Below are 25,007 nucleotides of genomic sequence, written 5' to 3' on the forward strand. Positions count from 1 at the left end.
GTGCCCCAGCAGTGGGGACGTTAATCGGCTGATGATGATGAAGTTAATTGAAAGAACTTAAGATTTTGTCCAAGGAAATCACATCCTTCATTAGAATGTTATTTGTCAAAAACGCGTTTATTTGGTTTTCATTATAAGGAGACGATATACTTAATGCCGCAACAACTCTAGATTGGTAAACTCCGTAGTATCTTCACCTAATCAAATCTTGTTATCCCCACACAGGGCGTCAATAGACGACATGCGCACGTCGGCGGCGACGCTAGAGGCCGGCGTGGCGTCTGCCCCGCGCTCCAACCTGGTCTCCAACGAGCAGCCCGTCGGCCTTTCGCTCGCGCCCAGGCACTGACCTCCTACCCCTTACTCTTCTATGACATGGACTTTACACGTGGTCTGGACTTCACACCCGGTCTGGACTTCACAACCGATCTGGACTTCACAACCGGTCTGGACTTCACATGTGGTGTGGACATGGTCCGATTTATGCGCGTTCTCGTACCAGAGTGTTTTAGTAATAAGCTGCGTAGGCGCTAGCTAGGTAGCTATACACGCGTGGAAATACTCGCGAGAGCCTATGAAATAACAGAATATGATAAAAATCGATTGCCATGCGTTAGTTTTGCAAAAAAGCACGAATAGGCTCGAAGGATTGGTGTCTTAGTATTTCTGGAGAAACTCGCGTAAATCGTGCCGTCTGGGCGAAGCCTAAGCGCCTACGTCAACTGCTCTGATTCAGCTTAAGTGGACGCGCAGCTTTATACGATAGTTGACTACTTTGTAGAGACCTCTCGGTAGATACGTCGTTTAGAAAAAGAAATGCACCACAAAGAATGAGGCTTAGGCGCATTAACATCTTGCCGCATCCCACTTTCCTATGCTTCCCTCCTTTTCTGTCACTCAGAACTGTCATAAACTAGAGAAAGAGAGCGGGAGTGCGACCGCTTCGGTGATCCCGCTGAGTGCAATCTCATCATTTCGCTCCAGCAAATGACGGTTACGAAGTGATAGAGAAGGACAGCAGCATAGGAAACTGCGAGTTTTAATATTACCCTTAGCGTGTATAAAATTAAATATCAAAGACGAAAATTCCTCTTGTACTATAGTCAAATCTGAGTTTAAATCGAGAGTCTACAAAGTGTTCGACCTGTTTGTGTTAAGTTCACTGTCTCTGCCCTCCTGTGTCGTTCTACGGTCCTGGTACCAGGTATATTAAGTTTACTTATTTGAGATAGTTCTTAACCAAGCCTTATTGTCTGGCTTCAACATCTATTGCAGTCTTGATCGTAATTTGTTGAAAAAAAGTTAATTACAATGTAGGATCATCTCAAAGAACACTTATTGAATGGATAGAATACGCATGCCAATACGATGTTGGAGTGAGCTTGATAAACAGAAAAACAAAAATTTTTTCCTCATAACCACAAAGGCTAGAAAGAGATAACTATAGATATTGAAGTCATACTATAATCCTAAAGCATATTGATTATTTCATAATAGAACAATATTTACGAAAGTCACTTGGTAAAGTATTCGTAATGGTAACAAGTTGGCAACTGTATTTTTTTTAATGGGATTAACGGCTCTGGCCTAGTAGCCTTCTCAGCCTGTCATTGATTGATTCACAGGTGTGTGTGTGTGTCCTCCAATCAGTGTTGCCAATTTCCCCTTTTTTAATCCGAGTGAATAAATTGTTTGAAGGACTTATTCATGGAGTGGATCCAAACATGTTAATATTATTAATGTAATGTATTAAAATATGTAAAAGTTATCGTATATTTACTTCTCCAATAAGAGAATTCTATGAATTGTATACATATTATAAATATTATTTGAATATTGGAGGTCATTCTAAGACTTCAAGTTTTGGTCTTCGTATATAAATTTTGCTGTTCGGCAATTGAAATTTACGATGAATATAACGTCACTGGAATGGTAAAATTACGTGAGCGTCAAAAGATCCTAAAATAACTTGTTAGACATAGAAAATTAAAAAAAAGATCTTGACACTGTCTGTCAAGACAGACGGAAAACAAAGTGATTCTATAAGGGTTTCGTTCTTCCTCCTAAAAACAATGTAATCTAACGTTGACGTCACCTAAATTGCATACATGGGTAAAGAGTTATGATCGTCATTTACCCTAGCATTGTCCAATTTTCACACGGTCCGCTTCCCTAACCTGAAGATAAAAAAAATGGGTGAGAACTTATGATGAAAAAAGTAAAAAATCTTTAAACGGCTTTTCCTCGAGATGTCCTTTTGGCGCTTACGTGATTTAACTTTTCAGTAGCGATAAAAGTATTTAACCAATTTTTAGAAACAAAACATGAGCTAGGGACGACCAATGTGTAAAGTATTCTAAATCGCACGATATAGGTCGACAGGGATCTTGTGGTACTAGGATAACATTGACAGAGGGCGCTCGTGTGCACCATCCTCGAGGGCAATTGTCAAAATGTTGTTTTTTAAATTTTTTGTTCTATTCTTTTTTGTTTTTTAAAGTATTGAAAAAAACATTCTGCCGCTTTTCAAAAAAGGAAGTCATTGTTTTTTTCCAGAGTAGGTGTAGTATAAATTACTTTTTCCGAGGAGGCGGTATTATTTCCGATTATGCCCAGTTGCTAAAGGGTCCCTGTTGATTTGTGTATTAGACACAGTAACTGGTCAATGTTCGGCCTTTTTGACTACGAACTTTTCTAGCAGCTTTTCAATGTATATTTTAATGTAGATTGTAATTAATTGTAATGTAGGCATGGGCTGTTAATAGTGTTAATGTTATGTAGGCTCCGGGACCGCGGGACAGCTGAGGAAGCGAAATGGGTTATGTATACTTACTGGTGTCTATTTTAACCGTCTTACCAATAAAAAATAAAAACCACATAAGCGCATTGTTGAAAAATCGCATTATGATCTGATTTTTGTTAACAAAACTTTGCAAGATAAGTTTCAATACATGTAAAAAATTGTGGTCTCAATTTTTGAGAGTTTCAATCCATGTAAAAAAATTGTGGTCTCAATTTTTGATAGTTTCAATCCATATAAAAAAAATGTGGTCTCAATTTTTGATAGTTTCAATCCATGTAAAAAAATTGTGGTCTCAATTTTTGATGGGAATGAAATTAATTGAAAGAAATCGAGGTTTCGTAGAAGAAAACTTTTCTTCATAAAGGTGCTTAAGTGGTTTTCACTATAAGGCGATGAAATGATAAGTATTTAACAGCCAAGCAAAGTTCAATTGAATAATTTGATAATAGGATTATATTTTTCTTGGCTGTCAAATATTTAAACAGTTCACCGCTTGTTTATTTTTTATTGGTTAAGACGGTAAGTATTCTTATTTAACAGCTCTAAAAATAGTGCTATCTCTTACGGTAGTTTGGTGCGAGAAAGAGATAGCACTAATTTTAGAAATGTGAAACGTTTATTAGGCTAGATGACAACCTATTATAGTCAAATGAGATACTTTTTTAGAAATGTCAAAACGGTTCATTTACGCAGCGTTTTTATGAGACTACAAAACGGTGACGTCATCAATAAACGTGGTCAAACGTACTCATTGTACCGTAATTCAAAATAAAAAATCGCAAATGAATTAAAACGAAAAATGAGGTTGATTTTGATCATCTATGTCTGGCTTCCATTTTTGCATTTTATTATTTATCTTTGACCCAGACTTCTAGCCTATTATTATTAAAACAGTTATAGTAATATATAACCCACCTTCACTGTTACCCTGCTGGTCGATATGGGTTTAGCACGCCATTGTGGAATGCATTTATCATGGCCATTTTGATCTTTTAGTCTGGGACCTGGGTGTACCACGTCACAGTTTCCTATGCTCCTATCCTTTGTTACGTCAGTTACATACTTTTGCGACAGAAATTTCCACTTGATATCAACTCAAATCGTGGTCTGTATAGTTTTCGTTACGATGTCATTAACACCCTTTTTTTGACGTGACTGAACAGGCCTGAGGGGGCCCAGTTGGGCGCGAACCTCGGCTCAGGGCGTCGTCTGAGAGGAAAATTATTTTAAAGAATTAATCGATAGCGACAACCGCTGATTGAGGGAAATCGTCGACCACATTGGTGGTCGGTATCGGGGTCCACATTAACACCCTGTATAGTGGAAAAATACCCCAAAGGCAACTCCCGTCTATATTTTTTCTGAGCATGGAAATGACCGACGACATCAACCCAGGCACCATGTAAATGACAACTATGAAGATGATTCGATATAAGATCCATTTAGCCGCATTCCTAAGCGTTTTACGATGGTAAATGCATTGTACAGTGACATACAAATCATTGGAGTGTCCTAATAATCGATGGCCAAGGGAACGCACGCGGTCTGTCATATTCACTTCCAATTGTGTTCCGTCTTCTATACGGGGTATAACCCGTGTGAGTTAACTAGGCACCTCGCTAGAATGCAACCTCTTTATGACTCACGTCTAGTTGATTTGTACGGGTTATCTCGTGCGAATCAAGTAGACACCTCGATAGTATGCAAAGCAAACTCTGTCGCATGTCATAAGCTCATAACTATATCCCAATTGAGGTAGTCAAAGTTACATCCATCGCAAGATGACGTAAGTCTGAAAAGCGCTTCGCTGAGCTTTCTGTTAGACCAACGTGATACGTGAGTCGTATCGCCATTTTTAATGGTCGAGCCAACTGTGTTAGTGAAAACTGGACTTCATTATCATACTCCTGCCCTTATCTCTACTCTAGGTGGCGTCGGCACAACATGTATTCCTCTTCATACACACACATACAGTGTAGTGAAAACTGCACTTCATGACACTCATCTCTGTCTTGCACTCGCCGTAAGTAAAGGACGGCACTATTATTAGAGCTGTCAGTTTTGTACGCCACATTAGGCGCCATTATGTCGTCAGCGAGGTGTCCAGTTAACTTGGGTTTTACCCTTGTAAACGTCACTCGGCATCGACCCCCGAGATTGTAGTGTTAGCAGTAGGTAGCGAAATTCCTTGACATTGATGTAAGGTGTTTATTTTATAATATTGATTACGTAAACGATGCCTTCCCCAGCTATTTTTAGGTATTAATTTTATATTATTTTAGTTACTACAGCTCTGTATTTATTCGGTTGTAAGCGGTTGGCAAGGTAACAGAGAGTGCTCAGGGATTCAACTGAAAATTGATACAAATAGAAGTAAAAAAACAATTTTGAGTGAAATATGCCAAAATATTAAACCACCTTACGCGATATTATTACTTACTATCAGGTGAGACTGAAGAAACACACACAAGTCTATATAAAAAAAAGATATGTATCATGGTATACAGATACAGAAATCTAATGATAATGCATTTTGCTCAAGATGACTAAAACTTTCACGTTTGAATCATAGATAATTAGTATCACGTGGTTTCCAGGATTAGAGCCCGGTCAATAGCACTTTGCTCGTCCCGTATTACTTGGGACTTAGACATAACTGGCGAATGAGTGGAGGTATACCATACATCTCTGCCTACCACTTTACGGTATGCTATGTTATGGGACTAAAACTTTCTGAACTCGGGTAGAATCGAATGAATTAAACTATCTCTCTGACACCTTGCCATGGGGTAAACTAACGCGATATGAACTGAATGCCAAAAGACCATTCTATCGCATAATTTTGCTATTGCAACACATTAACGTTTAGGTTCGATGTAACGTACATATCAAGTGCATTCCAAATTGTACTGAAATGTGGGTCTCATTTAGGTATTTTTTATTCAATAAGTAGCCCTAGGTTCTAAAAGGTTACATTGAAACAGTTCATCTAAAAAGCAATTTGACATTTGCGCATATGCCAACAAATGTCAAATAGCAATATTGCTTTTGAACATTAATTGTTTCAATGTGGCCTAATTAGACCCTCTATTCCCTGTCTTCTGGATGTCCCGTCGTCGTAAATACGCAATTTTAGTATGTGTCTCACGTCTTAAAAGTAGGATAAATGCACTTTCTTTGGTACTAAACATTAATATACACTTCAGTACCATGTCGCATTAACTTCTTTGACAAATTAATTCGTAACTTTCACTGAATTTTAAACACGTTAATACGACAAGGTTCTAATGTGTTCATGATGGTGTTCGACTGTACGATTTACGACAACGCTTTTTATAAACCTTTTATTGCTAGACTGTTTCCATATAAACTTGTTTTAACCAAAATAACATTATTACAACAATGTCAATATGTTGAAGAAATATATGTATTAACGATTATATACGATTTATTAGTGAAATTAGATCGTTTGTGCTCACAAACACATGCAATAAAGATATAGAATTAATGTTGTAAATAAAGTTTTGTTGAATCATTTGTTAACTAACATAAACATTATATTCGTCACATCTCTATTATACTGGAGGGGATATGGAGCATACTCCACTTCTTTATAATAAAAAACACATAAGTATAAAACTGGCGTAGGCACTAATTTGTACTTATAAAAAATAACAAAAATAATTTGAAATAAATGAGATTTTGATAGACGGATCTCACTTCTCCATATCGCCATCTAACGGTCAAATATGGCGTCATTCCAAGTCAATTAAAATTCACACATCTGCGTCGTATTATATAAGAAAAAGAAATTCGATCAGAATATTTAAATAATAATTCACACATTGAAAGTGTTAGGAAATGATTCAAAAAACTTTTTATGACCATATAAAATATGACCACACTTTCTTTGTTTTTCATACCTATTCCTGATAAAAAAGTTTATTTAACTGTGAAAAAAATTCATAGTTTCTTTTTTATAGAAATAGGCAATAAATAAAACCAATAAATTAGGAGTCCTCAGTATAGTATCAAGGTAAATGTGGTCCTTCAATGTAAAATTAATCAATAGACAATATTCACCATAGATTGTTTGAAACACGTCTTCTTAAACAAATACACTGTTACTGCAAGATATTTTTGTAATATATTTAGGAAAGGGCTGATGATTATGAGTATTATTGCTAAGAAGACCCTAGTCTTAGGTAAACATTTTGTAGGGTTATATTTGCTCACCTCTCGCGGCTATTGGCTTTTTTCTCACGAGAATGATTTTACTTTCAGGCATTTGTAAACGGATAGAAGTATTAGTACAGGGTAGTTTCCAAGTAGTCAAATCAGTTACTTTTTACTAAACGTCAAAACACGAAATGGCTATCGAATTTGTATGAAAAGGTAACCTGGGGGGTTAAAATGGCCACATCGAAGCAATTCATCTAATATAAAAGTAAGTGCGCAATGCAAACAAATGTCAAATAGCAATATTGCTTTTTTAGATGAATTGCTTCGATGTGGCCATTTTAACCCCCCTGGGATGTCATAGAGAAACGTGACAAAAATCCGCACTTTTTATTACATTTTTCATAATTAAAATTCATAAATAAGTTAAATAGAAAATAGAAAACTTTTTTGTCACCTTTAGATCTGTCTTTTCATAATTTATCTTTGACCTAGGAAACTACCCTATTATTCAGTTATAAAAAAGCGATGAAATGTGGCCCTAAACAACCAGAATTTCAATTAACGCTCAAAGAGAATATAATCATTATGTGTACGTACTAATTAATGCCTTTCTGTAGTCATTCACGCGGAAAAGAAGCTTAATTATGTTATTTTTTAAAATATGGTGTTGCTAGTGTTAAATCTACACCACTTAATGAATAATATTTACACTGGCAACACAGATTTCAACAGAGTAATGAATTTATGTGCTTCCTTATTTTTTATAATTTTATTATAATTATTTCATTGTCCAATCATTTTAATCTTCATCCATGTAGGTAGTTAATGCTTTTTTTTATTTTAATTGTATATAATTGATTGAAATTTTATAAAGTCACTTATTTAATTAATTAGCCATTAAGGTACCTAACTTTTGTTACTTCAATTATGTCACTTTTATTGAGTCGATTTAGAAACTTAATGCATGTTATAGAAAAAATGTCAGGCTAAAGTATTATTCGGCCAAATTGAAAAGTGGATTGGTCCTCTTAGCTGAGGATATATCATTTGGTTGTATATACTGTGGGTGATTGTCCGGTATGTACGAGTATGTATACCTAGTTGTATAGAGTAAGCAGTTACAAGTTGTTCCACATCGTTTAATGTTACTGTTTAGGAAGGCATATCTGTAATAAATGTGTGTATATTGAATGACAGTTTTTATTTTGCTACATCCTCTTTTAACCTCTTGTCTGTCGTGACAAGAAACGTGATAAAATGGTGGGATATTATTATGTATTCTTGATTTAAATTCATAAATAAACTAACCAGAAAAAATAAATTATTTTTTGTTTGTTTTAGGTCTGTCTATTTAGCAATCAGAATTTAATTATTTATCTTGAACCTAGTACACAAACCAATACAAACTCATGCCTATTTTCTATCAGGGTAAGCAGAAGCCAGAGACTATTGAGTCCTATTACATTTGGGTAGAATCTAAATACAAAAATATGACAGATTTTTCTTAATGCCCAGGTGTTGTTGCATTTTTTTTCTATTCTTCGTTGCATTTTTTTTTCTATGCTTCATAAGTACTCAAGTTATTGTGGGATTACTAACAGTAGTTTTGCATTGTCTGATATACTTAATTATTTGCTTGTGCCTCAATAGACTAACACATTATTTAAAAGAAAATATATGTTGTATGTATTTTAAATACATGTATTTACAATTTCTTAAAGACTAAATATTTATATTATAAACTTTAAATGTAATATTATCATAGTAAAACCATTAGCAATGGCTCGATACTTGATAAAATTTAAATCCTTTGAAAGTAAAAATTAATGGCTAAATCTGTTACAGTAATATGCTCAGTCTTCATCACCAGGCAGCTCCACCGTTTAATCTGAAAATGTAATATTATAATATTAATATTGAGTATTTATAATAAACACAGTTCTGCAATCAATAAATTCATGATTTCTTTTTTTATTCTAATTTTTAACGAGGCTTTGAACACTCTGAGTGATCAAGGCTCATAGGTGCTTTCATGTACCTATACCTTAGGCAAAGGATTGGTCAACCAGATAATATAAACTAAAAGCCTTACATGATACTGGCTCTGCCAACCAGCAATTGACTTCTCCATTGCTAAATTCATGTTGCTTCATTTAACTGTACTTTAGGTTCGTAGAACTCTTTCTAACTGCATATTTTAGTTCCCAGAATAATGTTAAGATTATTAATGCTTTTGCCTATTCTCAAGGGGATAAGCAAATTAAGAAAAGAATAGACAAATTATCTTGGATATAGAAGAAAAAGAAAAAATATATTGAACTTCTTACCAATCTTTCTGTTTGTAAATTGCACCAGTGATAGTTCCATGCCTCTGAATGAGGCACTGCTTCTTGTCTGTCTCAAGGCACACTGTGGGAGGCTTCAAATTCGGTTGTAATTTACAAGCCTGTTCGGATAAAGCGACGATAATTCCCGCTGAATCAACGTGGGCCGCCCCTTTGGCTGCCAAACACAACCCTTGATGGTCTGCCACTAAACAGCCGTTGACATTCGGCGTTGCCATCAACGTCTCGACTACTTTATCCAATGCTTTTTCCATTTTCTGATGATAATTACTAGAAGGAGTAAAAATTTCCAAGTAATTTCCGAGATAAACACGGAGAAAACAAAGCGATTTTCACTCCAAAAATTGGACACAATGACATTGACATCTGTCATTTCGTTTAGAAACAAGGAAACGTAGCAATCATACTGTGATGTACAGCCTTGTTCTCCAATCTTATAAGATTTCTAGATGTAGATCATAATTATATAATATGGTCTATCATCAGGAAATCTCCCGAGCATTATCCCATTTCTCACAGGGCCGCTTACCTAACCTGAAGATTTGACAAATCCGGTTTTTTACAGAAGCGACAGCCTGTCTGACCTTCCAACTCGCGAAGGGAAAACCAGCCCAATACAGGTTAGGTCACATACCTACCTCCGAAAATGCATTTCTCGGGAATGCGGGTTTCCTCACGATGTTTTCCTTCACCGCTGGGCACGTGATAATATGAATTCGATAATCATTGGTTTAGGCCTGTGCTGGATTTGAACCTGCGGCCTCTAAGTGAGAGGTTAGAGAGACTAGTTTTTTTCTTTTCTACAGTTATTAATGTCAACTTAGAATACCAAAATGCTGAGCTGAGGTCATACCGAGGAAGAGGTTAAACCTCATTGTGCAATATCCATAACATTATGCACAGTATTAACAAGCACAGTAATCAGTTTCGTATCAAGGCCCATGTTGTTCTATGGGCCATACCTATTAGTACTACGATTATGCGAATATTGCAAATTTGCGACGGCTGACCATGGCGCACGCGCTGAATTACATCGACTTCCCCCCGCAACCTTGGTGGGTAACTAGATTAAAATTATGATAAACATGTGGAATTACTCAAATTATGTAATATAATAAGTAACTATTATTAATATTGTTATAATAAAGATCGGGACTCCTAAGTCACGCTAGTTTATCTACTAATCCATACTTACATCATCATCAATTTAAGAACCACGCTCTAGTCGGTGCAGCATTTTCAATGCTATTCTACTACATACATAAAAAATATAATAAGTGCATACAGTTAGCATACGGCAGCATACGGGATAGTTTTCGGTTGGTGTCACACCACATTTAGCCGAGTTTCCACTGACGCGGAGATGGGCGGAGAAGAGCGGAGTTGTGCGGATTTGACCAATCACAGCGTTCGAGAGAGCGAAAAACGATAACGCTCTGTCACTCTCTCCCTCACGGTGATTGGTCGATTCCTGCACATCTCCGCTCCTCTCCGCCCAGCTTAGATTAAATTGTCTTAAGGGGTCTCTACGTGTTGGCTTCGGCCCCACGCATGCCTTCCAAAAGTTCAGGATTCCATAGGCCCGAGATATGAAAACGACATACAAATAATCGTAATAATCACGCTCATAATGCCTTATATGGTGGGCAGACTTGCACACATATTCGTAGGAGCACAAGCAGATGAATGTATATGAATAAGCAAATTCAAATTCAAATTCAAAAATATCTTTATTCAGTAGGTAACATAGTTACACTTTGAATCGTCAATTTTTACAAAACGAACGTCTCATCCGCCTAAAACTACTGCAGCTTCTCACAACCTGTACAGCCGGGGAAAAGAAGCTGCAAGAAAAACCTCGGCACAGGGCCCTAGACGTTCTTTAAAAAAAACATGTATGTATGTAATATTATGGTACTACAAGATAGAGGTACCTACTATAGACAGGAAACTAAGATGAGACAAAGGTTAAACCTTTTAAAAATGGAACGAATGTCGAATGACTGTTTAAATAATATTTTGGTTTCCTTAAAGTATGTAAGCCAGTCAATATTTTAAGAGCATTGCACTTAAAACTTTAAACCTTCAACAACACTGCCTTTTTAGTGAGTTATAATAAAAATAAACATGTTTCTAACAGAACTCACGCTAGTAATGCTTACTGGGACAGGCAGAGCCTCAAACCACTGGAACTTGCAGCCACACTTGCCATAAATCCATCGGCATCATCTCTCTAGTATCCCGTTTTTCACAAGGTCCGCTTACCTAACCTGAAGATTTGACAGGTCCCGTTTTTACAGAAGCTGTCTGACCTTCCAACCCGCGAAGGGAAAATCAGCCCAATACAGTTAGGTCACATACCTCCGAAAATGCTTTGAAGCCATAAGGCCTACGTGAGGCGCCTAGGTTTTTATTACTTTCGTGGCTGTATAAAAAAATACGCAAAATAATTAAATAGATACTCCATGCTGATAATTAATCTACCCATTATTTGGATGCTGGCCGTTTACCACAAAAACTAGCTTCATAGCCATATAATTAAAAATAAGTAACTATTATATTTTTTCTTTATTTACCTAATTTAAATATGAAGTAATCCAAAAAGATTGTAAACATTTATTTTAAAAATATAATATTCTTTGCAGTTGAATTTTAAAGGACTTACTTACCTACTTATTTCCGCATTTCAAACATGTTATATTATAATAATGAAGTACTTACCAATTAATTTATGCATGATTCAAAGGCACACACCCAGAAGGCCGTTTTGGAGCCGGAGTTTACCTTGATGTTCATTATGGGTCACCCTAAATACCTGTATTATATCTTTAGAAATGGACAGATGCCTTTGATTAGTAGTGGGTGTTGGGACACTTAGGGCGTTTTCACACCACATCCGATATGAGTTCGTTAAATGACGGATCCGAAGTCGCCGTAGAACTATGATAGCCTACATACTAAATCCGATATCCGTCATCCGATATCTCTAAGCAATTTTCTACTATCCGACATTTTTGGACTCGGATCGGATAAGAATCGCAGTAGTGTAATATGTCCTATACTTAAAGGTTGGCTGGAAGAGATTACTACTTAGAAATAAGGCCTTTGTTATGTTACGTTAGTGTGAAAACACCCTTAGGCTAGAAAAGGCAATCCCTTTAGGGGTGGTCAGAGCTATCTTATTACCAGAGATATCTGATTACTATTTGTCTTCTGATTGTTTATTCAAAACTCTACAACAACATACATACTTGGCCAATATATAAAAAAAAACTCTGGCCACCCCCTTAGGCGCAGGCGGGAGTTTAAATGTGTGTATGTATGAAATAATCAAAACTATACTAGTTTATTAAGGTATATTAAGGTAATATTTCAATACGTTTGCATATGCATCCAAGTTCTGTAGCTGTAGGTAAACATACGTCATTCTCATTAGATGCACTAAATTATTAATTAGATACGTAATAAGTAAGTACTTATGTAAAATTCAATTGATTTGAACTATAAACCCACAGGCCACAACCTTCGATCGGATATTACCATTTTTCTTTGTCCGTAGAGATGCGTGCGCGCACGTATGAACCGTGTGGTGTAGTCGTTCTCGCGACACCAAACGTGTTGGTTGTGTTTGCGTATTAATTAGCATATAAATATTCTTATAAAATAAATATAAATACTGACTGACGTTTATAATAATATTAAAAATAAACTGACGTCATTTCAATATTACAAAAGTCAACGATCTAAAGATCGTTTCAAAGATAGGTATATATTCTAAAGTTAAATTGTATATAACAGATTTCGCAGTTTTTTGTATACTTACATAACAAACTAAGTACTTTGTAACTAAGCAATTAAACTTACGTAACAAATACTTACAGCTTTATTTTGGCGTTTTCATTTAATTGAATTTCAGTTAATATTGGGGATTTGTCGTCAGTTACATTTGAAATACTTTCTTATGATCATAGTTGTATATAATATACAATATGATTCAGATAATCATATACAGTATATTGGCGTGTATCACTCTGTTAGCCGCGGTGGAAGCTGTCAGGTCCTGCTGGAGGGATGAAGATGACACCAAGAGGAGTGCCAGGCTTTGGAGTGGTACGTAGTTACATACATAACTCAAACTCAAAAATCGGCCTCCGTGGTCCAGTGGTTGAGCGTTGGGCTCACGATCCGTAGGCCCGGGTTCGATTCCCGGTGGGGACATATCACAAAAAATACTTTGTGGTCCCTAGTTTGGTTAGGACGTTACGGGCTGATCACCTGACTGTCCGAAAGTAAGACGATCCGTGCTTCGGAAGGCACGTTAAGCCGTTGGTCCCGGTTACTACTTACTGATGTAAGTACGTAGTCGTTATGTGAGTCATGTCAGGAGCCTTTGGCGGCTCAATAGTAACTCTGACACTGCAGGGTTGATGAGGTTGGTAATTCACCTCACAACCCACACGACAGAAGAAGAAGACTCAAAAATAGTGCTAATTGAGTTGTATACTAGGTTCTAGATAAATTATGAAATTCTGATTATGCTTCTCTAAAAAATAACAGTCGTCAATCATCCGTCTCATTCCTTTTCGGCGGATAAGAAAATGACAGGTATAACTTAGTTTCCAAGAGTTACTTTTTACTAAACGACTTTTTTTTTTGACGTGACTTATTGTAGGTTTGCCGCAGATAGCATTAACTACTTGGCCGGACAAATGGGAGCGCTGAAGGCTCTCACCCGGTACAACGTTTAAGACAACAGGCCTGAGGGTGCCCAGTTGGGCGCGAACCTCGGCTCAGGGCGTCGTCTGAGAGGAAAAATATTTGAAAGAATTAATCGACCCTAGTGGGTCGATAGCGATAAGCGCTGAATGAGCGAAATCGTCGACCACGCCGGCGGGGTCGATATCGGGGGTTACTAAACGACAAAACACGAAATTACTTTGGATTTTATATGAAAAGCACACTGTGACGTCATAGAATGAACGAACGTTATAAAATGACGGACTTATTATTAAATTTTTCTTAATTAAAATTCATAAATAAGTTACTTAAATAGAAAAAAGAAAATGTTGGAAAGAAAAGATCTGTAGACAGGTCTAAAAAAGGCGCACGTCAAGTAAAGGCGCACTTTGTGAACTCTGGCTCCTCCTCTTTTATGTAAACCATCCTTCCTTTTCCATAGTGTTATTATATGTATGTATAATTATTTAGTTATGTATAATAGTCATATTATAATATATATATATATATATATATTTTATATATTTATATTTATGTATAACATATATATGTAGTTAAATGTACTTATTTTATGTAGGCTGTTCTTTTAATTATTTATTTTGTTAGAATGCACTAACCCGCTATTATTATACTTGTACAAAATTTTCCTGTACCCAAAGGTTGCCTGGAAGAAATTGCTGCATGAGCAATAAGGCCGCCTGTTGTGCTTTTCTGTATATGTTGTCCTTATCTCTGTATTTTGTGTCCATTGTGCTCAATAAAGTATTCTATCTATCTATCTATCTAAAACTACCAACTGTTATTTTTTAGAGATTGTGTTATTTTTTAGAGAAGCAAGCCAGTAAAACACAGGACCACAGTGACTATGAATAAGTAATAAATCTAAAATAGCTAAATATATTTCCTTTTATCTTCTTTAAGTAGTTCATTTTGCGATGGATGTACCCCTGACTATTCAAATGGCAATTCACGATCAAAACAATATTTTATTGTCAACCTTGAGTGTTGAATAAAAAAGTCTAGTCAAGCCGGTGTTTGGAGGTCACGACGGTGTTAATGTTATGCATTACTACTATTACAGAAATACAAGCTGTGGCCTGCGACTTCATCTACGTTGATTTTGATTAGGTATTAATAATTCGCTATCGACCCACTAGGGTTGATTAATTCTTTCAAATATTTTTCCTCTCAGACGACGCCCTGAGCCGAGGTTCGCGCCCAACTGGGCACCCTCAAGCCTGTTGTCTTAAACGTTGTACAGGGTGAGAGCCTTCAGCGCTCCCCATTTGTCCGGCCAAGTAGTTAATGCCATCTGCGTCAAATACGTATACAAGAAGTCACGACAAAAAAAAAAGTGTTATTTATTAATATTTCTATAGCCTCCATCGTCTAGTGGTTAGAAAGTTAGGCTCACGATCTGGAGGTCCGGGTTCGATTTCCGATGGGGACATTGCCGAAATCACTTTGTGAGATTGTCCTTTGTTTGGTAAGGATTTTTCAGGCTTGAATCACCTGATTGTCTGAAAAAGTAAAATGATTCCGTGCTTCGGAGGGCTTGTGAAGCCGTTGGTCCCGGCTATTAGACGTAAAAACACCTCAATCAACCCACAGAGGAACAATTTTCGTCCAAATTATTGTATATTTATTCAAAATCAAATTAAAAAATATTTATTTAACCAGAAATAATTACAATCCTCGTGTTTGGGACTACTTTTAAGCAAATATTTACTCGTTTTATTAGTCCTGCTCTGCTATGTAATACATTGATATGTGCCAAATAAATATATAATTAGAATGCATTGTATTGTACCTAAGCTAATTCAAATACAAATTCAGAAATATCTTTTTCAATAAGTAACATAGTTACACTTTGAATCGTAATTTTTTACATAACGAACGTCTCATCCGCCTAAAACTACTGCAGCTTCTCACAACCTGTATAGCCGGGGAATAGAAGCTAATTTTCGCCCAGAGCATGAAAAGACAACAGACAAACAAACAGAGTTACCTTCGCATTTATATTGTTAAATATTGTTTATCGGCTGATACTTGAATACTTCGAATGGTAGATATGTTTTGCAATTTCTCCTGACCCTCAAGAGTTTGAAAGGCAAGTCCTTGACTGGTTGCATCATTGTGATATTTTGAATTTTTGTCTACACACATATGCAGTTACGGCGATGGTTTATAAGGTAGATAAAACCGCAAGTACTGAATAAGAAGACAAATTCAGTCGCAACAAATAATGGAACTGCTTTGGAAAAATGCTTCTGCAAAAATGAAATGAAATAAAATTTATTCGCTCTAGAGTGGTACAAAAGATCTTAAATATATATATTATTATATCAAAAAAAAGTCCATCACTCGACCATACAGCGTGCGAATATTTATATTAAATAATTTATAATTAAAGGAACATTTAATCATTAATAAATCTGTCTTATGAGAAAATCTGTTTTTGAGGAAATAGGATTGGCCACCTGATACGACACGATTCATTTATAACAAACATTATAGAAGGAAAAATTGAAGGGAAGAGAGGAAGGGGTAGACCTAGGATAACATTTATGAAACAAATAAAAGAGAAGGTGCCGGTCGTGTCGTATCGGGAGGTGAAGGTTTTGGCGGGAAGAAGAGAGGAATGGCGATTACTCCACCGACAAGAGCTCTTAAATAGAGAGAGAGAAATCTGTCTTAAAAAAATTAAATAACAATAGATATTATAAATACACAAAAAAAAAATTAACCTTAATTTAAATAAACAGTTGTGACTTTAAATTTAAATATTCTTTTTTCTTTCGTTCTTTTTTTTTTGCTTGTTAATTAGACAAGTTGTGCACATCTGTAATTGGTGCAAGCACTAGTACTAGCCTAGAAGAAAGTTATATTACCTAACTGTTGTGTGTTTGTACTGCAGCCGTTGGTCCTGGCTATTAGCCGTAAAAACACCTCCACCAACCCGCATTGGAGCAGCGTGGTGGAGTATGCTCCATACCCCCTCCGGTTGATTGAGGGGAGGCCTGTGCCCAGCAGTGGGACGTATATAGGCTGTTTATGTATGTTTTATGTTTGTGTTTGTACAGTTGATGTGCCTAATAAATAAATGAATCTCATTCAAAATGAAAAAAAAATATAGAGGGGCTCATTGGCTTCCATAAACCTCCCTTATTTGTGGTTTCATGGTGATTATTTATGGTTTAGGAGATATGACCCATTTTGTATCTTTTTCAAGATTTTATAAGGACCCCGATACCGACCCCGCCGGCGTGGTCGACGATTTCCCTGATTCAGCGCTTATCGCTATCGACCCACTTAGGGTCGATTAATTCTTTCAAATATTTTTCCTCTCAGACGACGTCCTGAGCCGAGGTGCACGCCGAACTGGGCGCCCTCAGGCCTGTTGTCTTAAACGTTGTATCGGGTGAGAGCCTTCAGCGCTCCCCATTTGTCCGGCCAAGTAGTTAATGCCATCTGCGACAAATCTAAAAGAAGTCACGTCAAAAAAAAATCAAGATTTGCCACCTTCCGAAGTCATTATTTTATCGCTATCTCTTTTTTAATAATTATTTTATTTTACTTCATACCTATTCTCCTTTTCATTTTGAATGTAAACTTCTGGGCCAGCGAGTATATTACGACTTGACAATTATTTACATTGTTGCCACTGTTGCTAGTAATACTTGGATTAATGCACAATCATAATTTATAGGCACATACCCTAGATCCGCTATGTCCTTCCTTTCATAAGATTAATTAAAATAATGTTACCCTTACACCCTATAATAAGCCTTCATTGCTCGAGCTACAATGTAGATAATGTACAGTTGGACATATCTTACATTATCCCGGTGTAGTAACCTTATTATATTATAGATTAATCGCAGGTTAATTATATGTACGTGCTTAATTACGTTATCTTGATTTCGCCAACGAATTATGTTATCTTGTTCTTAATAAGTGTCTATTATTTTTGTTTTGTTAAGAGTGTGTAAGGATAAGCCATGGTAGCCCAGTTGGTAGAACTCTTGCTTCTCACTTTGAGGTCGTAGGTTCGAATCCAGCACAAGCCTAAGCCAATGATTGCCGAATTTGTTTTCGAATTCATGTTCGGATCATAAATGATTATCATGTGCTCAGCGGTGAATTTTGTCCGGTGAAGTGATTAATGCCATCTGCGGCAAATCTACAATAAGTGACGTCAAAAAATAAAATCAGTGGTGAAGGAAAAAATTGTGAGGAAACCCACATACCCGAGAAATGCATTTTCGAAAGTATCTGACCTAACCTGTATCGGGCTGGTTTTCCCTTCGCGGGTTGGAAGGTCAGATAGGCAGTCGCTTCTGTAAAAATCCGGACCTGTCAAAATCTTCAGGTTAGTTAAGCGGACCCTGTGAATAACGGGATAATGCTAGGAGGATGATGTATAGAGTGTGGAAGAAAAACTCTATTTAATGTTAAAATAATTTTATTTCTTCTTATTATACTATACTATAATTCTACGTATAAAGCGGACATTCTCCGCCCCGCACCTGTTCGTATAGGTGTGAACTTAGATTTACTTCACCCCCCGCCACGTACGTGCCCTTTGCGGGATCACGGCAGACCTTTGAGGTTTTAAGTGCAACAACTCAAACTGGAAGGATTGGTTTACAATAGGCTAGTTTCCAACTAGTCAAATCAGTTACTTTTTATTAAACGTCAAAACACGAAATTACTATTGAATTTGTATGAAAAAGCACACTGTGACGTCATAGAATAACGTGATAAAATAGCCCCGATTCCTGCAGACACCGCCTAATTTTATTTTAAGTTATATCCGTCATTTTCATATCCGTCGAAAAGGAAAGGGACGGATGATTCACAGCTCTTAATTTTAGGAAGAATGAGTCAACGAATGAATAACCCGGGCGAATCAAAATGTACGTCGCTGGTATGCAATCCGTTTGACGTGCTGTCTACTTAACTGTGTCGGGTTATTGACGGATGTAAAATTTTTAGACGGTTGGTTTAGATTTGTGCTTAAAATTGACGTGTGTTCCATAAATTTTATGCTTGTCGATTATCCATCCCTTTCCTTCTCGGCGGATAAGAAAATGACAGATATAACTTAAAATAAAATTAGATGGTATTTACAGGAATTAGCACCAATGTCGCACTTATTATTACATTTTTCTTGATTAAAATTCATAAATAAGTTAAATAGAAATAAGTAAATGATTTTCGTTAGTTTTAGATCTGTCTTTATTGAGTAATCAGAATTTCATAGTTTATCTTGAACCTATTACACGACCCAATTGTTTGAGAACTTCACCTCTCAGTTGTGTCATGGTCCCTCATTGGACTCGCATGTCCCTCCGCTGGGTCCACTTTAGGCTGGGCTTGAACTTCAGGACCCCGATGCCGAGCCCACCGGCGTGGTCGACGATTTCTCTCATTCATATCGCTATCGACCCACTAGGGTCGATTAATTCTTTCAAATATTTTTCCTCCCAGACGACGCCCTGAGTCGAGGTTCGCGCCCAACTGGGCACCCTCAGGCCTGTTGTCTTAAACGTTGTACCGGGTGAGAGCCTTCAGCGCTCCCCATTTGTCCGGCCAAGTAGTTAATGCCATCTGCGGCAAATCTACAATAAGTCACGTCAAAAAAAAATGGCTGGGTTTGAACCAAACGCCACCAAATATTCACCTAGTTACAGCACTTGTAAGGTTGACCAGGATTTATTAATTAATCGACTGTTATTTCTTTAATTCCAGCTCCAGTTGAAGTACTGAAGAACAAATTGAAAGGGATGAAGACGCTGAAAGAAGAGAAGCCGACGGGCGAGCAAGCAAGTACAGGCGTCGTGGAGACCGTGTGACGGCGACGACTGACCGGACTACGACTGAGATCTCTATTGCTATACAATTATAGTTTAAATTAGAGAAACTTACGTAACCTGTGTGAAGTGTTTAGTAAACGGTGATTATAAGGTCTGATATTACGTAATCACATAACATGAATATGAATATCATGTGTGTTTGCGGGTTGACTCATCGCTCTGCCAACTCCGATAGGAATACGAGCGTGATTTTATGTAGAAATTGTATGATACATAATTACTTATGTAAAGTTAATTTACGAAAAGTTTTTTTTAGTAAATTGATTGGAGTTAGGAAGTACTCCACCAATCCGTAGTGGAGTATGCTGGTATGCTCCATAACCCCTCCGATGGATGAGTGGTGGCCATAAATGGGATTAAAAAGAATGAAAAGAAAAAATATTTATTTTTCACAATTGGTTTACATAGTTAGCGCTTTTTGAACGTCAAAAATTAAATTACATTTATGTAATTAGCTGTAAAACTACTACCACATTGGAAGCTGTATCGCTGAGGAAAACACGTGGCCAGAAAACCTCCCAGCACAGGGCCCTACTCCTAGTGTTTCATGCACTTTTTGTTTATATTATACATAAGTATAATAATAATAATTACCTATTATAATATTTGACCCACAATCCTGTAATGTATTATGAAATATTGTAACGGAGTTATGCTAGTAAGTATGGAACTATTTGTTATACAATGAATCTTGTGGCCTGCTCCCTTATTTCATCACCAGCCCATTAACGTCCCCACTGCTGGGGCACGGGCCTTCCCTATGGATGGATAGGGAGATCGGGCCTTAAACCACCACGCGGGCCCAGTGCGGATTGGTGGTTATTAACGACTGCTAATGCAGCCGGGACCAACGGCTTAATGTGCCTCCCTTATTTACCATAGTTTAAAGATCTGAAAGACATTCCAAATAGCTGTTTTATATTTGACTGGGTCAAAGATAAATTATAAAATGTTAATCAAGAAATATAAACCAGTCTAAGATGATTAAAAATCAATGTTAATATTATTTATGATTTATTTTCGAATTTTAATTACGAATTAAGAAACTATGAGTACGACGGTTGACTTCTTTTATTTATGTTGTCACTCGAAAAGTATTTCCATAAGTAATTAAATTCTATAAAAAAAAAAATCGTTTTGACGTTTCGTTAAAAGTATCTCATTTGACTATTGGCCTTAAAATGTAACTAAGTACACTTATGTAAAAATACATTTTTTTACGAACTTTTAAAGCAGATGTGTTTAGGCTTAAGGTTAGTTAAGTTACTTAATTAAATATACTCAAATTGCAGATTTTTTATCGTTTCATTTGTATTTTGTTTTTAATAAAATTTGATGAAATGCAGGCGATGGTCGAAGGCCAAAGATGCTTGGTTGAGATTGCAACATTTTGGCCTTTAGCGATTTTGGCGATAGCAATTTATGTTCAGACGAAATACCACTTAACGAATAAAAACGAATAAATTTGCATGGCCAGAATGGGGACCGGGTGGTGTAATGGTTAACACACTCATCTGGGCTTGACTGACTGACTTGGAGTTAGACTTTTTCGATTTATTATTCTCTTTGCGACTTAGTTTTTAAGTTTTGTTACTAGTTATTAACCAATTTGTCTGTGTTACCTACTTCAATAAAAAGTTTATTATTATCACTCACACTTGTAAATTTAGTCCTTGCCTACCTACTTCGTAATATGGTGACAGCTAGAACTCGTTAGCAACAGCCATATTGCTATTTGGCAGTTCTTTGCATTGCACACTTACTGTTATATGCGCAAATGTCAAATTGAAATATTGTTTTTTAGATGAATTGCTTCGAATGCTTTTTAACCCCCCTGTTGAAGATATGAATCAACAAAGAACACTTATTGGATGTCATATTTCTATTTTAATGACTACGTTATAACTACTACTACGAGACGTGTTTTGGCTGAAAAGATTAGCGGGATAGGACGAACTCGTGATGAAACTAGAAAACGCCTAGAGAAATATTATGAGCAATTTTCTTGATACGCGTGCATGATGTGTTTTACAGTTTAGGGTTTTGTTCCAGCATGGCAGCGTACCGCGCGCAACGCGGTAATGTAGCCGGTAGAATTTGTTTATTTAACGGGTAGCGTACGGTATGAATGCAGCATGTTGGGCTGCTCTGAGTATTAATGCCTGTGAACAGTACGCAGCCGATGGGAAGTATATACCGATAGGCTGTTTGGTTATTGTTAACTCTACAATGACAGATTACAATCCATCTTCTATAAAATCATCCCCATCAAGCTTGAGGATGTAGTTCCTCAATGAACTTCTACGACCTACAACACATCAAGAACTCAAGTATTCGGCCGAAATAAATAATTATGGCTGTATTCATATAATTTGCTATGGTATTTCCATCAGGCATTACGACCTTTAATAAACGTTTTCACATTCTATTTTTCCTCATTCTAATACAAACATTGTTAAAGATCATTTATGTGCGAAGTCGTGTCTTCTAAGTAAATAATTGTCTCCAACAAGTAGAGAAGACGTGATGTTATCAAGTTTAGTAGGTAAACGATGACATAAGTGAATTTTGTAGGTCGATGTGTCGGGCGTGCTTGAATGAATGTCGGTAATCGACATTCAGTCAGTGGCTCACTTGGCTCAGTGCTCGTTGCCTTGCCATGCAGCCACAACGCGCGAGCTAGCTGTCAAAAACATCGTTCCATTTACAAAAAATCTCGTGAAAACCCGCCCAAAAATTAAAAATATAAACTTTACTTTTAAATTTTATTATTTTTTAATAACCAGAGTGCATTTACGGAGCTAGCTATGTTTATTTTGATAATATTAGCTTTAGTGGGAGTTTTGGCGTTGTGCGTTATTCTTATTGATTCCTTATGGAGTTTCCTGGAGCTGGTGTCTTCATACCTGATGCCGTACTTCCTGCCGGCTGAGGAGCAGTCCTTGGCCAAGCGCTTCGGACCTTGGGCTGGTGAGTTACTTTTTTTAATATATACTTACCGGCGTTGTTGGGTATTGTTTTGAAGTCTTCCGAACTGTGTATAGAATTATTTTTTTGTTGCATACCTATAGGCATTTTAAACTACACTTCTCATCAAAAAAATCGAAACACTTCCGTTTTCATTGTTTCTGTCCGAATTTAACACAAAAAAGAATTCATACGATGAAAAAAAAATACATAAATGTATAGCTGGCAGTTTGGCCATTACAGTAATAAGCGAAAATTCTAAATTCAAAATTAGAATTTCATTTGTTTATCTTATAAACGAAATGAATCACTGTTTTGAGACAAATGTGTGTTTAGGGTTGGAGTACATTTAGCGTTTAAAAACTAAAAATTGGCGCCTATCCTTAAACTTTTTGTTTTTTATTTCAATACTGTGACTTTGGGACGTCTGAAAAAAGGTTTTTTTTTCTAAAACGTATGGATACTTCGCCCACAGAAGCCGCCCAAGTTGTGGCATTGCTGGATTCTGGCCTTAGTCAGCGTGTTGTGGCTGCAAGACTGCATCTAAGCCTGTCATCTGTTCATAGAGTCTATAAACGTTATCGGGAGACTGGTTTGTTCACGCGCCGTTCAGGATCTGGCAGGAATCGGGTCACTTCTGAGCGAGATGATCGATTTATTGTAACAACTTCTTTAAGAAATCGACGCCTTAACGCTTTTCAACTGCAGCAGCGGCTTCGTGTTGTACGAAGGGTGGCTGTAAGTGACTCTACAATTAGAAGAAGGTTGAAGGATCGTGGACTGGTACCGCATAAGCCAGCAAATGGGCCGAAATTAACTGCAGACCATCGAAGAGCGCGCCTTAACTTTGCACGTGAGCACCTAAATTGGTCATACCTACAGAACCGCCACCATAGCTGACCTTTTCTTCAATGCAGCATTGTGCATAGCGTTCTCCGTCTCTTCTGTAGACCTTGTTCCTTCCGTCGTTACCATACAGCATAATTTTACACTCATCAGAAAAGAGAACTTTGCTCCACTGTAGGTATGACCAATTTAGGTGCTCACGTGCAAAGTTAAGGCGCGCTCTTCGATGGTCTGCAGTTAATTTCGGCCCATTTGCTGGCTTATGCGGTACCAGTCCACGATCCTTCAACCTTCTTCTAATTGTAGAGTCACTTACAGCCACCCTTCGTACAACACGAAGCCGCTGCTGCAGTTGAAAAGCGTTAAGGCGTCGATTTCTTAAAGAAGTTGTTACAATAAATCGATCATCTCGCTCAGAAGTGACCCGATTCCTGCCAGATCCTGAACGGCGCGTGAACAAACCAGTCTCCCGATAACGTTTATAGACTCTATGAACAGATGACAGGCTTAGATGCAGTATTGCAGCCACAACACGCTGACTAAGGCCAGAATCCAGCAATGCCACAACTTGGGCGGCTTCTGTGGGCGAAGTATCCATACGTTTTAGAAAAAAAACCTTTTTTCAGACGTCCCAAAGTCACAGTATTGAAATAAAAAACAAAAAGTTTAAGGATAGGCGCCAATTTTTAGTTTTTAAACGCTAAATGTACTCCAACCCTAAACACACATTTGTCTCAAAACAGTGATTCATTTCGTTTATAAGATAAACAAATGAAATTCTAATTTTGAATTTAGAATTTTCGCTTATTACTGTAATGGCCAAACTGCCAGCTATACATTTATGTATTTTTTTTCATCGTATGAATTCTTTTTTGTGTTAAATTCGGACAGAAACAATGAAAACGGAAGTGTTTCGATTTTTTTGATGAGAAGTGTATATTAATATATTTACTATATCCAAGTAATAATACAACTTTTATAAATAAGGTTTTGCTGTTGTAGGTGTGCATTCGCAGTGCAGTTCACAGTCAGCTGATTGACTTGAATAACTGGTCATAAATTATAATTTTATAATCGATCTAGTTTACGCTGTGACACACATTATAAGCGATATCAATGACCTTATATAACTATAATAATAGTGCTTATCTGGAGATATTTGGTACATATTTACTGTTGTAGTTTGGCGATAGTATTAATGTGTACATGCATAACTTTGATCAAATTGGAGATGTCCTTAGAAAAGAT

At 36.8% G+C, this 25,007-nt stretch overlaps 3 protein-coding genes and 2 long non-coding RNA genes across 5 annotated transcripts in view; 4 read left to right on the forward strand and 1 right to left on the reverse strand.

Moving 5' to 3' along the window:
• The window catches only part of LOC126371018 (calcium channel flower), a 32,573-nt gene extending 24,397 nt beyond the window's left edge, over positions 1 to 8,176 (forward strand). Inside the window, exon 5 of the mRNA XM_050016212.1 lies at positions 226 to 8,176. Coding sequence (XP_049872169.1) covers positions 226 to 349 — 124 coding nt within the window. The 3' untranslated portion in view covers positions 350 to 8,176. The remainder of the gene's footprint in view (positions 1 to 225) is intronic.
• LOC126371195 (uncharacterized) overlaps positions 1 to 25,007 on the forward strand; it is a 187,759-nt gene that overhangs the window by 113,865 nt on the left and 48,887 nt on the right. The window lies entirely within an intron of this gene.
• Positions 8,666 to 9,677, reverse strand: LOC126371136 (ragulator complex protein LAMTOR5). The gene is made up of 2 exons (XM_050016357.1): positions 9,313 to 9,677; positions 8,666 to 8,873 (listed from the first exon to the last, which is right to left on the reverse strand). Coding segments are annotated over exons 1-2 (273 nt in total). The 5' UTR covers positions 9,585 to 9,677; the 3' UTR covers positions 8,666 to 8,872.
• On the forward strand, positions 12,939 to 21,601 carry LOC126371166 (uncharacterized). The gene is made up of 2 exons (XR_007566974.1): positions 12,939 to 13,440; positions 19,822 to 21,601. It is a non-coding gene; the product is annotated as an uncharacterized LOC126371166 (long non-coding RNA).
• LOC126370797 (inactive hydroxysteroid dehydrogenase-like protein 1) overlaps positions 22,491 to 25,007 on the forward strand; it is a 29,188-nt gene continuing 26,671 nt past the window's right edge. Inside the window, exon 1 of the mRNA XM_050015824.1 lies at positions 22,491 to 22,916. Within this exon, the coding sequence (XP_049871781.1) occupies positions 22,754 to 22,916 (163 nt within the window). The 5' untranslated portion in view covers positions 22,491 to 22,753. The remainder of the gene's footprint in view (positions 22,917 to 25,007) is intronic.

The sequence above is a fragment of the Pectinophora gossypiella genome, chromosome 1 (genome assembly GCF_024362695.1).
Source record: "Pectinophora gossypiella chromosome 1, ilPecGoss1.1, whole genome shotgun sequence".
NCBI classification, from domain to species: domain Eukaryota; kingdom Metazoa; phylum Arthropoda; class Insecta; order Lepidoptera; family Gelechiidae; genus Pectinophora; species Pectinophora gossypiella.

What these genes read in the sequence shown, in the direction of transcription:
- LOC126371136 (XM_050016357.1), bottom strand. Translation starts at nt 9,584, where the DNA reads ATGGAAAAAGCATTGGATAAAGTAGTCGAGACGTTGATGGCAACGCCG.